Genomic DNA, 11,748 nt, shown 5'->3' with positions numbered 1-11,748 from the left:
GTGTGTGTGTGTGTGTGTGTGTGTGTGTGTGTGTGTGTGTGTGTGTGAGACAGAGAGAGAAGGGGGGGGGGCACTGTGGCAATCTGGTGAAACCTATAGATCCCTTCTCAGAATGTTTTTGAATGCATAAAGTAAAATACAGAGTGTTACAAAGGAAACCAATTATATTGAAATGAAGATATACTTTTTTTTCCCATCCAAGTTCACAGGCCCTCTGAAATCTATCCACGGATCTCTTGGGGATCTATGAAGTCCATGTTAAGATCCCCTGCTATGAATGATCCTAATCTTGTCTTATCAGCAAAGACCATCATGAAGGATAGGGACAACCCACTAGACTTATTTATAAATGAAGGAGGGTAAAGAAATACTAATGTGCTAAACAGCCTATGAGTACATAGAACTAGATAGTTGCAAAGTATGTGAAGTAGATAATATAAGAAGTGATCAAATCCAAGAAGTCCATGACAGTCCTTCTACCCCTTCCCCAAATAATGTCTTCCCCTCCTCTATCCTGGTTCTTTATTTTTAAGACTATCTTCCACTTATACTACATGTGACTTGTATGTATGTAGTTATACACTGGTTGTCTCTCCCGTTGGAATGTGAGCCACTAGAGGACAATGCCTGTGTTTTTGCCTTTCTTTTTATCCTAAGTCCTTAGTGTTTCTATATTGCCTGATTATAGATGTCAGACTATTCCTGGTCTCTGCTGGGGAAAAAAAAGGCAAAACAAAGAGAACAAAACAAAAACATAGGTAAGCCTGAACTTATTGAGTAGACGAAGTTGTCGTTCAGTCATTTTCAGTCATGTCTGACTCTTCTTGAATCCCATTTAGGGTTTTCTTGGCAAAGATACTGAAGTGGTTTGTCATCTTCTTCTCTAGCTCATTTTATAGAGGAAGAAACTGAAGCAGACAGGGTTAAGTGTCTTCAGGGTTAACTGAACAAGTTAGTTCAGGATCACACAGCTAGTAAAAGTCTGAGGCCATATTTGAACTCAGGTCTGCCTGACTCCAGGGCTGCTCTTCCAGCTCTTAGAGCTGGAACAGTCTTTAACTATGTTATGTTCATTTCACATTGATTGTCTACTTAGTGCCAGGGCTTAGAATGTGTGACTTTTAAAGCTAACGTGGGCCTTAAAGACTGTCCAGTCGGGAGGTTATCTAGTTCAACCTCTTCATTTTACAGATGGAGAAACTGAGGTTCAGAGACACATGACTGCATATATAGTGAGATTTTAAGAGTGTAGCAAGGGCCACTAACTCCCCTAGGAGTTCAGTTTCACATTTGATTCATGAATTAGGTGCATGAATTCTGCAGCAGCATCAGAGCTAGGGTTATTCATGTCTTTGCTTTTTTTTTTTATCCTTTATCATGCTCATTTTGTTCCATTGTCACAAATCTTATGCCTACATGGCTGGTTTAGTTCAAGGTTCTCTCCTGGGTTTTCTCCCCTTTTCAATCTATAGCATCACAATGGAGATTTCATCAGCTTCCATGGGTTTAATCATCACCTCTATGCAGAGATCTGTCTCTTGCTTTGAGTCCCACATCACCAGCTGCCTATTGGACCTTTCAAATGCAGTGTTCCATGGGCATCTCAAACTGGAAGCTCTTCACAACCTGGCCCCCACCTACCTTCCCAGCCTTAGTCCACTTTACTCCATTCTACACACTCTAAATCCAGACACACTGATATACTTGCCACTTCTCACTCATAGCGTTCCATCAACCTTTGCACTTAATACCTTCCATGCTTAGAACGTTCTCCCTTCTCACCTCCAACTTTGAGTTTGCATGGCTTCCTTTACATCTCATATCCAATGCCCCCTCCTGCAAGAGGCCTTTACTGGGCACTCCAGCTGTTAGTTTCTTCTCCATTAAGGTTACCTTCTATTTATTCCATGTGTAACTTGTACACACCTGCTTTTGGACATTGCTCTCATTAGTATGTAAGTTTGTTGATGGTAGGGACTGTTTTTTACCTTACTTTGCATCCCCAGCACTTAGCATACATAGTGCTTGGCAATATTAATTATGTTAAATGATTAACAAAAACTCTTTTAATATAAATGGACACTGATTATTCTTTTTTTTTGTGAGGCAATCGGGGTTAAGTGACTTGCCCAGGGTCACACAGCTAGTACGTGTCAAGTGTTTGGTCTGAGGCCAGATTTGAACTCAGGTCCTCCTGACTTCAGGACCAGTGCTCTATCCACTGTGCCACCTAGCTGCCCCCGACACTGATTATTCTACATGAACTCTGCTGAGACAAACCAACAATCAATTTGTTGGTTGCATCACATTCTGATTGAACGTGTTCAACAATTCACCTTTTATTCATGGGGAGTCCAATAAATTTTCAATCAATATCTGTACCAGCTTATTACACAAACGGTGCAATCCTGGCACAGAGAGCAGAACACAAGGACGTGATTTTTTTTTTTTGCCACCATTACAACTTTGTTTCCCCAAAGAATTTTTTGACCAGTTTCACCTAACCCCAGGGATTCATAGAATACAGTTTTAGGAATGTTGCTGTGATATGCATGGTTTATAACAGAGCATTGTTAATATATTGTTTTCTTTTTTTCTTAAAGGAGGGGGCATAGGAGTTTGTTTTTAAAGAGAAAATAAAGTTATGCCTGGGCAATTGGTACCTTTGTACGATAAATGTTTTGCTTTGTTGTAGATGTTGCTTTTCACATCATTGTTGCTTGGAACAAGTGAAGAAATTTGGCTGTGGGTTAGAGAGGAGTTTAAGATCCAAAGTAACATGTGAGGATCACAAAATAAAATGTAAGTGATTCCATAGAGTTTGCTGCTCAGGTCAAGCCATCAGAGACTCATTGAATGCCTAATGCACGTCCACATAGTCGTTCCCTTCAAACAGATTAATAATCTGGTTAGAGATAGGAAATAAACACAAGAAAAATATACACATACATATGTGTGCATGTATGTATACGTGTATAAATATACAATCAAATAAATATAAAATAAAATATTTTTATAATGTAATTATACAATAAGAAAAACACAAGAAAAATTAGCAAGATAAAAGAAAATACAAAAGCCATAACACAACTATAAATAATTCAAACTTTAACTGTACTGAATTTTGAAAAGTTCTAGTGATGCCTTTATTTTTTACACCATTGTTATTCTCTACCCACCCACCCCAATTCTCTATATCAATAACAAAGTTAATTCATATCCATTGACAAAACAATTGTCTAATAATACATGCATATTCTACCCCCATAGTCCCTTATCTTTTTACCATATATATTTCATATGTATTCTCCAAAGATTGATTGCTGTGACTAATCTGAGTCTGACTGCCTTATTTATGTTGTTGTAATCATTGTACATGTTATTCTCCTCATTCTACTTATTTTGCTCTGAATTTTGATCTTCAGATGAATGCTGGATGGTCACCATCATTTTATGGTGATGGAATTTATGCTTCATTTAGGAACTAGACTAGATGGTTCTAAAGTTCCCTAATTCCATGAAATTGTTATTTTAAACAATTGAAAACACTATTTCTCAATGCGTCAAGCAAAGAATGTCCATTGAACATCTATTATATATGTTAGGTACTCTGAGGCCTATTAAGAAGTATATAATGGAAGGATTTGAGTACCCAAAGATGATATTAGATGAAGACAGATGAAGGAACCTGGAGCAGAAAAGGCTTAGGTGGAGTATGAGAGTTGTCATCAAATATATGAATGACTATAAGGTGGAAGGGTCATACTTGCTTTGCTTGGCCCAAGAAGATAGAACTAAACACAATTGAAAGAAATTGAAAATAGGCAGATTTAGGCTAAATATGATAGAAATTTTACTAGAAATTTAATCTACCTAAAAGTAGAATAAGTTGCCTTTTCAGGACATAACAAATTCCCTGACAATGGGAGCATTCAAGTAGAAATTGGATGACCGCTGTACTGGGGAATTTATAGAGGCAATAGGCTGCTCAGGAATAGAGTGGAGTAGGCTATCTCTGTGATGCCTTCCAACTTTTGAATCTATTTTTCCAAGAAGACAGAGCTCTTGTCCATAAGTCACCATCTAACAGAGGAGATAATCAACCAATAAACATCCCTTCAGTATCTATCATGCGCTTTACATAGTGCTCAACTCTGAGCATAAAAAGAAAAAAAAATAGAATAGGTCCTCCTTCAAGGAGCATACATACACAGACTAGGAGAATTAACAATACAAAGCGTCATATGCTAAGAGTCAAATGTGTGGCAGAGACAGTGTTTCTAACAGAGTAGGCACTTAGTGAAGTCTTGTAGAATTGTATTCAGGGGATCAAAGGAAGGAGAGATCACTTTCAGTTGAGATTATCAGAGAAGTTTTCATGGAAGAAGTAAAATTTAAGGTGGGCCTTGAAAGGTTGACTGAGTTTTTTTTTTTTTTAAATGACCTTAGTTTCAGTTGATGAAAGGGTTAGAAGTCAGCTAGCAAAGGGTAAGAAGTGAGGATCAGACTTGAAAAGTTCTATTGGGGAAAATCTTCATGGAGGAGATGGGATTTGAGTAGACTCTTGAAAAATGGATAGAATGTACAAATGCAAAGATTTGGGGCACTGGAAATGGGTTTTGAGATGCAGAGTAGAGAAAGTACAAGGGGTTGGCCAGGGAAGAAATATGGCTAGAGCTAAGGTTGTATGTAAGAGAGAAGCCTGGAATGGTTAATTGATGAACACTGAAAATCAGGATCTGGTCAAAAAACTGATAGATCAATGGCAGCTTAGACTACCAGGTGACATAATAAAAATATTACCAATAACAATAATTTACATTCCTGTAACTCTTTAAAGAGAGGATAGACAGACAACCATTTAGACAGACAGACATTCAGACAGACAGATGTTCAGACAGAAACAGACAGACAGATAGATAGATAGATAGGTAGGTAGACAGATAGATAGATAGGCAGTGATAGCATTTATTAAGCACTTAATATATGCCAGCCACTGTGCTAAGTGCTAGGGATGCAAATACAATAGAAAACAGCCTCTGCCTTTAAGGTGCTTACATTCTGATGTGGGAAGATAACATATAAAAAAGTGATGGGAAGTGGTGGAGGGGAGAGTATTTGCATGTGTTGGGGGAGACTTTATCATTACAAAGTACTTTTGCACTTATCTTTTTCATCTGAGCCTCATAACAACCCCATGAATTCTATAAGGAAGGTGGAATTATCTAAGACGTGACTTGTCCTAACAGGACAATTGCCATTCCTATCCCACCTTGAAATTCAATTTGTTAGCTATTTATTCAGTGCCTCTTGTGTAAAGAGGTTCTAGAGCAGATACAAATTATGAAAGACCAACATGCAGAATAAGGGAGGTGTTCATTCTGTTTTCCTCCACACCAGTCATACCACAGCTGGTACATTGTGTCTAGTTCTCGGTATCACATAACAGAAAGAGCTCAAATGAGTTGGAGTATGTCCAGAGAAATGTGACTGGGATGGTAAGGGAACTGAAAGCCCTACTATATGAGGACCAGCTAAAGGAAATGGAGATGTTTAGACTGGAGTGAAGAAGATCAGATTGGATGAAGGTACAGGTATCTTCAAATCTATGGAAGAGAACTCATTTGTTTTACTTGACCCTGGAAGGCAAAACTAGGACTAATGAGTAGAATTTACAAGGAAGAACCCATTGGAAAAACATAAGAAAAAAATTCCTCAATGCAAGATTCTTGAGGAAGTGGACTAAGTCACTTTGTAAATTAGCATGGGAGTTCTCCATCATTGGATGTGTTCAAGTAGAGGTTGTATGGTCACCTATTAAGGTTGCTATAGATGATAGCCTTGCTTTAGGCAGGGTCTAGACAAGACCATCTCCAAAGTCCCTTCCAACTCCTCAAGGAGTTATAATTCAGCAGGGGATTCCATTCTCACAGATTGCTATAAAACAAAATTGCGCTTGTTAGAAGCATTAGCATTAACAAATTTCTAATGAAGTAGAAAGAGTGCTTAACTTAAAATTTGAGAAGATCTGAGTTTTAATCTAGATACTGCCTGTTACTTTGTAATAATGGGCAAATCATGTAACCCTCTGAGCCTCAATTTCCTCATCTTTAAAATGGGGACGATAATATCCTACTACCTGTGTCCCAAGGCTCTTGTAAGGAAAGCCTTGGTAAAAAGTAAAGTTGTTCTGTATACACATGAGTTATTCTTGGTGACAAGGATGTTACGTTCTGAGCTGTTTGTTGTTTTGCTCTTGCTTCTTCAGGTAGCGGGCACAGTCTGTGTGACAATCTTCTGTGCTCCTGTGATCAGACGGCTGCCGAGTGTATGGCTGCTGCAACATTCAATGAGAGTCTCAGATTCTGGAGCGGATCCAGGTGCCAGGAGAATGGAACACTGTGTGAAGACAGTAACCATGAATGGCCTTTGGCTCCCTCTGGTGTAGGGACCAGGAGCTCAAGCTCTGATGAGAATAGCAGTGAAGAGGCTGTTGCTTCCCTCACAGGGGGCTTCAGAAGAAAGAAAAGATTTTTGGGAAAGCCATTTGGCAATGCTGGTTCCAGGTCAGCCCATGGACAATAATTCGAGTTTCCTTCAGTAGTGAAAGACAGCAAAAGCAGGTCTTCTAGATCTATATTATTCTAAACTTAAGCTTTCTGAAGCCTTGGATGTCTCACCTGCTGAATCATTGTAATAATGACTCTTCTACATTTTCCCCACACACAGGTGTGACGGGAAGATTGATTGAGAAAATAAAGATGGTGCTTTGAAAGTTAGGAGTCCTACACATACATAAGGCATTATTATTGCCAGACTTGTTAGAATGCAAGATCAGAGGGGTCTGGATGTACCTCTTGTATGACTTGTACTGCATGTACTGTATCGTGGAAATTAAATAGACATTCAAATTAATTGTGTTTTTAGAACTTCACTTTGGATGGCAATGCACAATTGCTACTGGAGGTGTATATATGGGAGAAGGGATGAGAGGATCATCTGAACACTTAGTATTTGAATACTATTCCTGGCAAAGTTGAGCCAATGATAGAACTAAAGTTAGCAGTTCAGGTAAAGGATGTTTTAATTAAGTTACGTACCACTTACTTTCAGGCAACTAGGTAGTGCAGTGGATAGAATGCTGGGACTGAAGTCAGTAAGACTCATCTTCCTGGGTTCAAATCTGGCCTCAGACACTTACTGTGTGACCCTGGGCAAGTCACTTAGCCTTGTTTGCCTCAGTTTCCTCATCTGCAAAATGAGCTGGAGAAGGAAATGGCAAATCATCCCCATATCTTTGCCAAGAAAACTTTAAATAGGGTCACGAAGAGCAGACACAACTGAAAAACAACTGAACAAAAACCACTTACTTGTATAGCAGCATTCATGTGACTGGGTAGTTGCTTCCCATTCCCAGAGATAGAAATGTGGGGCGGTGCACTGGGAAGAAGGCAAAAGACCAACCTCTGCTATAGACTCCTGGTGCAGTCACTGAAAAAATTACTTTCCCTCCCTGGGCCTCCATTTCTTCCTTTGTCAAATGAGGAGATTGGACTCTGTCCCATTTCTAGCTCTAACAGTCTATAAGTACAATTCTACCCAATTCGACTTAGATTCACCACCTGCTTCAAGAGCTTTCTTTCATGCAGTTGCGTATGAGGAGTGCAATTTAGTCAGTGTAACCAAAAAAAAAGACATTTCTTAACAATAAAGTACATTCTCAATGACACTTTGAAAAGATAAGAAGTCTCACACTACATATGATAAGGCTTTTTTTTTTGAGAGGGTAGAAGCTTTCAGAGGCTTTGTATAGTTATAAGCTATATGCTGTTTGGCAACTTAAAGTCTACAAACTTTAATCTCTTAGCTAGAAAAAAATTTTATCCTCCTGTTTTCTTATATCTTGGAGTGGGTAAAAAAAACAGAATCAGAAAATGCAACAATCAGAATTAGAAGGAACTTCAGAGGTCATGTGGTCAGTCCCACCCCTATTTTATTGAGGAGTCTTTACATCCTTGACAGGTGGTCATCCAAAGTCTGCTCCAACATTCTTCATGATGTAGACCTCGTTGCCTCCTAAGGTAACCTTGTTGGACCACTCTGTTAGGAAAGTCTTATCTTGAGCAACACCTGCCCCTCCCCCTTCCTGGATCCGCTTGATTCTGTGCTCTATACTCAGGCATGCCATGAAGTGTGTGTTTAAGTAACTTCTAGGACAGAAAGAGATTGCTCTGAGCCTGACTTTCCTAGTCAATATCCCATGTTCAGTACATAGGATATAAAAGTGATTTAACGAAGAATGGGCACTCAAAGGCAACCAACTTTCTTCCATTGTGAACATCATCATTTCACTCTGCTGTCATTTGGAAGCCCCCAAATGCCTCCTCCACCTCAGCAAGTACAGGACTCAGATTCTACTTAGAATTCTGTTTCTTTAGCCAAAGGCTTTGTTATTCCATTAAACTGGAAAAACTACTTGTCCCCTTTCTCTCCTAAAAGAGAAAGCTCTTAAAATATCAATTCTTTATGTTTAATGGAAACTTATTCTTTCCTGAGATCAGCTTTTGAAAGATGTGCAAGGAAGGAGTATATAGCATGAGCTTTTTAGGCATCTGAAGTGGTCAGAGAGGGACCGATGCTGGAAAGAATGGAGGAGGCTTGAGGTGCTGGATATCCACAAATTGATAATTTATGAAATTATGAAATGGGGGCAGGTATGCCTAGTTTTTTGGGGGGGTACTTGCCAGAAAAAATCACAATTGGCAGTGGGAAAAGGAGTGGCAATCACACTTTAATTAAATAGAGAGGATGGGGGCAAAAAAAGCCTGTAAAAACAGAGGCAAGTGGTGAAAAGTGATACAGAGGTAGATCTCAAGGAAATGGTGTGGGATGGTGAAAGAATGCAGGCAGTATGGGGAAAAGGATGGGGAGGGGGAAAGGCAGAGAGTATCAGTCATGTAACTGTATTAAAACTGGGCAACATGGACCTGATGGAGAGGGAAAAGTACTGAGTAAGGAAGGAGCAAGAGTTTGAAGTATCATTTTTATAGGGTTGTTTTGGTTTTTTTTTGGTGGAAGCAGACCAACTCTATGACACTTTGGGGTTACTTCACTGACCTATCCAAATTATCTTAAAGTTGTCAGTAAAACTTTAAACATAACAGATCCACCTCATTTCAAAGTTATCAGCTCCCTCTTGATATTCTGCTGGTCTGGAACCATGGAGGTCTGGGTTTTGTCTGGAAATCACATATCACAGGATCAGAACCTTGACACCGACTCCTAGATGGTTTCTCCTGATCCAGTGCATATTGTCAAGATATGAATTTTGATTAGTATGCGAAAGAATTTGTAAATTATGCTCCTATGCCCCTTGAGACAGTTTGTATATGACTTTCAGGCTCCTCTTTGCAATCTTACTTCCTGATATTGCCTAGCTAGCAGTTACCTATAAATCTACCGACTATATAGTCTAAAAGGAGGGGTGGTAGTGAGGGGGACCACAATAAGGTGCAATTTTAACCCAATCCACTTCATTTATTGCCTAATTTTACCACAGCTAAGCCCTGCTTAAACATATTTCTAGCTGAAGCCTAAGTAGTTAGGAACTCAATTTTCCCTAGGTTTGCATGGCTCAATAATCAATAATAATGGCTCCTTTAATCAGATACTAACTTTTTTTTTTAAAGCTATACATAGGTAGCTTGGAACAAAAAGCTTGGTTACTCTGTCAAGAGCGCCATTGAAACATCTTGGCTATCTGAAAGTTAAAAGGCATAGAAGGCCTTAATACTGTGACTACTTAACCCTCAGATGAGTAAGACATAACTTAGAAGGTGATGATTTGGTGGGGAGAGATGGGTGAGGAGAAGGGAGGGTAAGGGGATAAAAAAGGAGAGGATAGACTCTTATTTCAGGGAAAAATAATAGGATCATACATTAAGAACTAGAAATTACTTTAGAGATCATCAAATTCAACTCATTTACAGATGTGAAACAGGTTAAGTGACTTCCAGGGTCTCAAGTGGTACCTGAACCCAGATCTTGCTGGCTCCAGTTTGAGCACTCTGCCCTATACTATACTGACTCAGTACTCTGCTACTGAGATGAGAGTGTGGAAATGGGAATGCAGCATAAGAATCATGCCAAAGTTTATAAAGAAATGGTTATTTTGACTGTCATTCAGTTAAACTCAGACTCCCAGAACGTAAGAACTAGAGTGGGCTTTAGAGATAATCTAGATCAGGTGTCAGCAAACTCTAGTCCATCTTCTAAGTGCAACATGAGATAAGAATGCCTTCTCCATTTTAAAACACAATTATTATTATTATTATTATTTTTAATGTGAAAGCCATTTTTTAACTCGCGGGCTGTACAAAAACCAGGCAGAGGACCAGATTTAGTCCTTAGGCCATAGGTTGCTGACTTCAAATCTAGATGGACCAACTTACATCTTTTGAAGATGAGAAATCTGGGGCCCAGAGAAGAAACTGCCTGAGGTCATGAAGTGAGCGAATGTTTCTTCTAACTCCAAGCCTGATGCTCTTCAGTGGGTTTAGGTGGAGATTTAAGACAAGTTAAGTCACCAAGCACATTTTACATGTGTTAATGTTGAAGTTTAGAGTTGGGAGAGTGGTTCTGGTGTGAAAGTGCAGGGAAATTCACTTAGACCTTTTCTGTAGCCATTGGTGATGAGTTCAGGGTGGACTCCAAAAATGTTGGGGTGCTACCTGAAATGATGAAGAATAAACATATGAATCCTAGAGTCCTGAAAGAAGTCACTCAGACAGTGTCCAAGTTAAAGAAAGATTTTTATTGGGGTGATGTACCCAAGCAGGCCAGCTTCCCATGAAGCAAAGCCCCAATGAGCTGTACTCCACGTGGGAGGCAGAGCATAGGCCACAGACCCTGCTCCCCTAAGGGAGTAGAGTGGCCCCTGCTTCCTGTAGAAGGCAAAGGTGGTTAGCTAGGTCAAAGGCATGGTTTAAATACAATTTTATGGAATAGGGAGAAGGGGGACAAAAGGATGGGAGGAGCAAGCATAGCTCCCAAATTCCTGGGATATCAGGTGGTCCAGAGGTGATAAGCAAAGAGAACGGGAAAGGGGAGGGGAAGAGTTGTTCTGGAATTGAGGGTGCTTTGTGAAGGCACACAGGTAAGTCCACGGTGGGGGCTTCAATGCATAATCTTCTTTGATAACTTTTCTGGCTGGTCACATCCTGCATCTTATCTCTTATCTCATGTCCTACTTGCTCCATCTACCGCGAACATTCTTTTCTACCTCATCACTAAGTCCTGGTGATACAAAGAAAGGCAAAAAATAGACCTTGTTCTCAAGGACTTCAGAATCTAATTGGGGAAGCAACATGAAAAGAGCTATAGGCAAACAAAATATAATCAAGATAAATTGGAGATGATCAAAAAAGGGAAGTCACTAACATTAAGTGGGATTGAGAAAGACTTCTTGCAGAAGATGGGATTTAGCTGGGACCCAAAGAAAGTCTGGGAAACCTGGAAACATAAATGAGAAGTGAGAGAGTTACAGGCATGAAGGACAGTCAGTGAAAATGACAGATATTAGGAATGGAGTTACATCCACAAAGAACAACAAGGAAGCCAGTATCACGTTGCTTTTAAGACTACCATCATTCCTTGTATGTTGTTTTACTTTACCTGGAACTTGGACATTACAGATAGGATGAAAAAGCATAAGGACAGACTTCCTTTTTCCTCCACCTTGGAGCCAGG

General features: G+C 39.5%; 1 protein-coding gene across 1 annotated transcript in view; it reads left to right on the top strand.

Annotated features, from left to right (window-relative positions):
• Window positions 1-6,585, top strand: part of OC90 (otoconin 90) — a 54,790-nt gene extending 48,205 nt beyond the window's left edge. Inside the window, exons 12-13 of the mRNA XM_027845508.1 lie at window positions 2,696-2,806; window positions 6,273-6,585. Coding sequence (XP_027701309.1) covers window positions 2,696-2,806; window positions 6,273-6,585 — 424 coding nt within the window. The remainder of the gene's footprint in view (window positions 1-2,695; window positions 2,807-6,272) is intronic.
• The last annotated feature ends 5,163 nt before the right edge of the window (window positions 6,586-11,748 follow it).

The sequence above is a fragment of the Vombatus ursinus genome, unplaced genomic scaffold, assembly GCF_900497805.2.
Source record: "Vombatus ursinus unplaced genomic scaffold, bare-nosed wombat genome assembly UNPS02014973.1, whole genome shotgun sequence".
NCBI classification, from domain to species: Eukaryota; Metazoa; Chordata; class Mammalia; order Diprotodontia; family Vombatidae; genus Vombatus; species Vombatus ursinus.
Note: the sequence above shows the minus strand (reverse complement) of the source record. Positions and strands in the feature narration are given on the sequence as shown.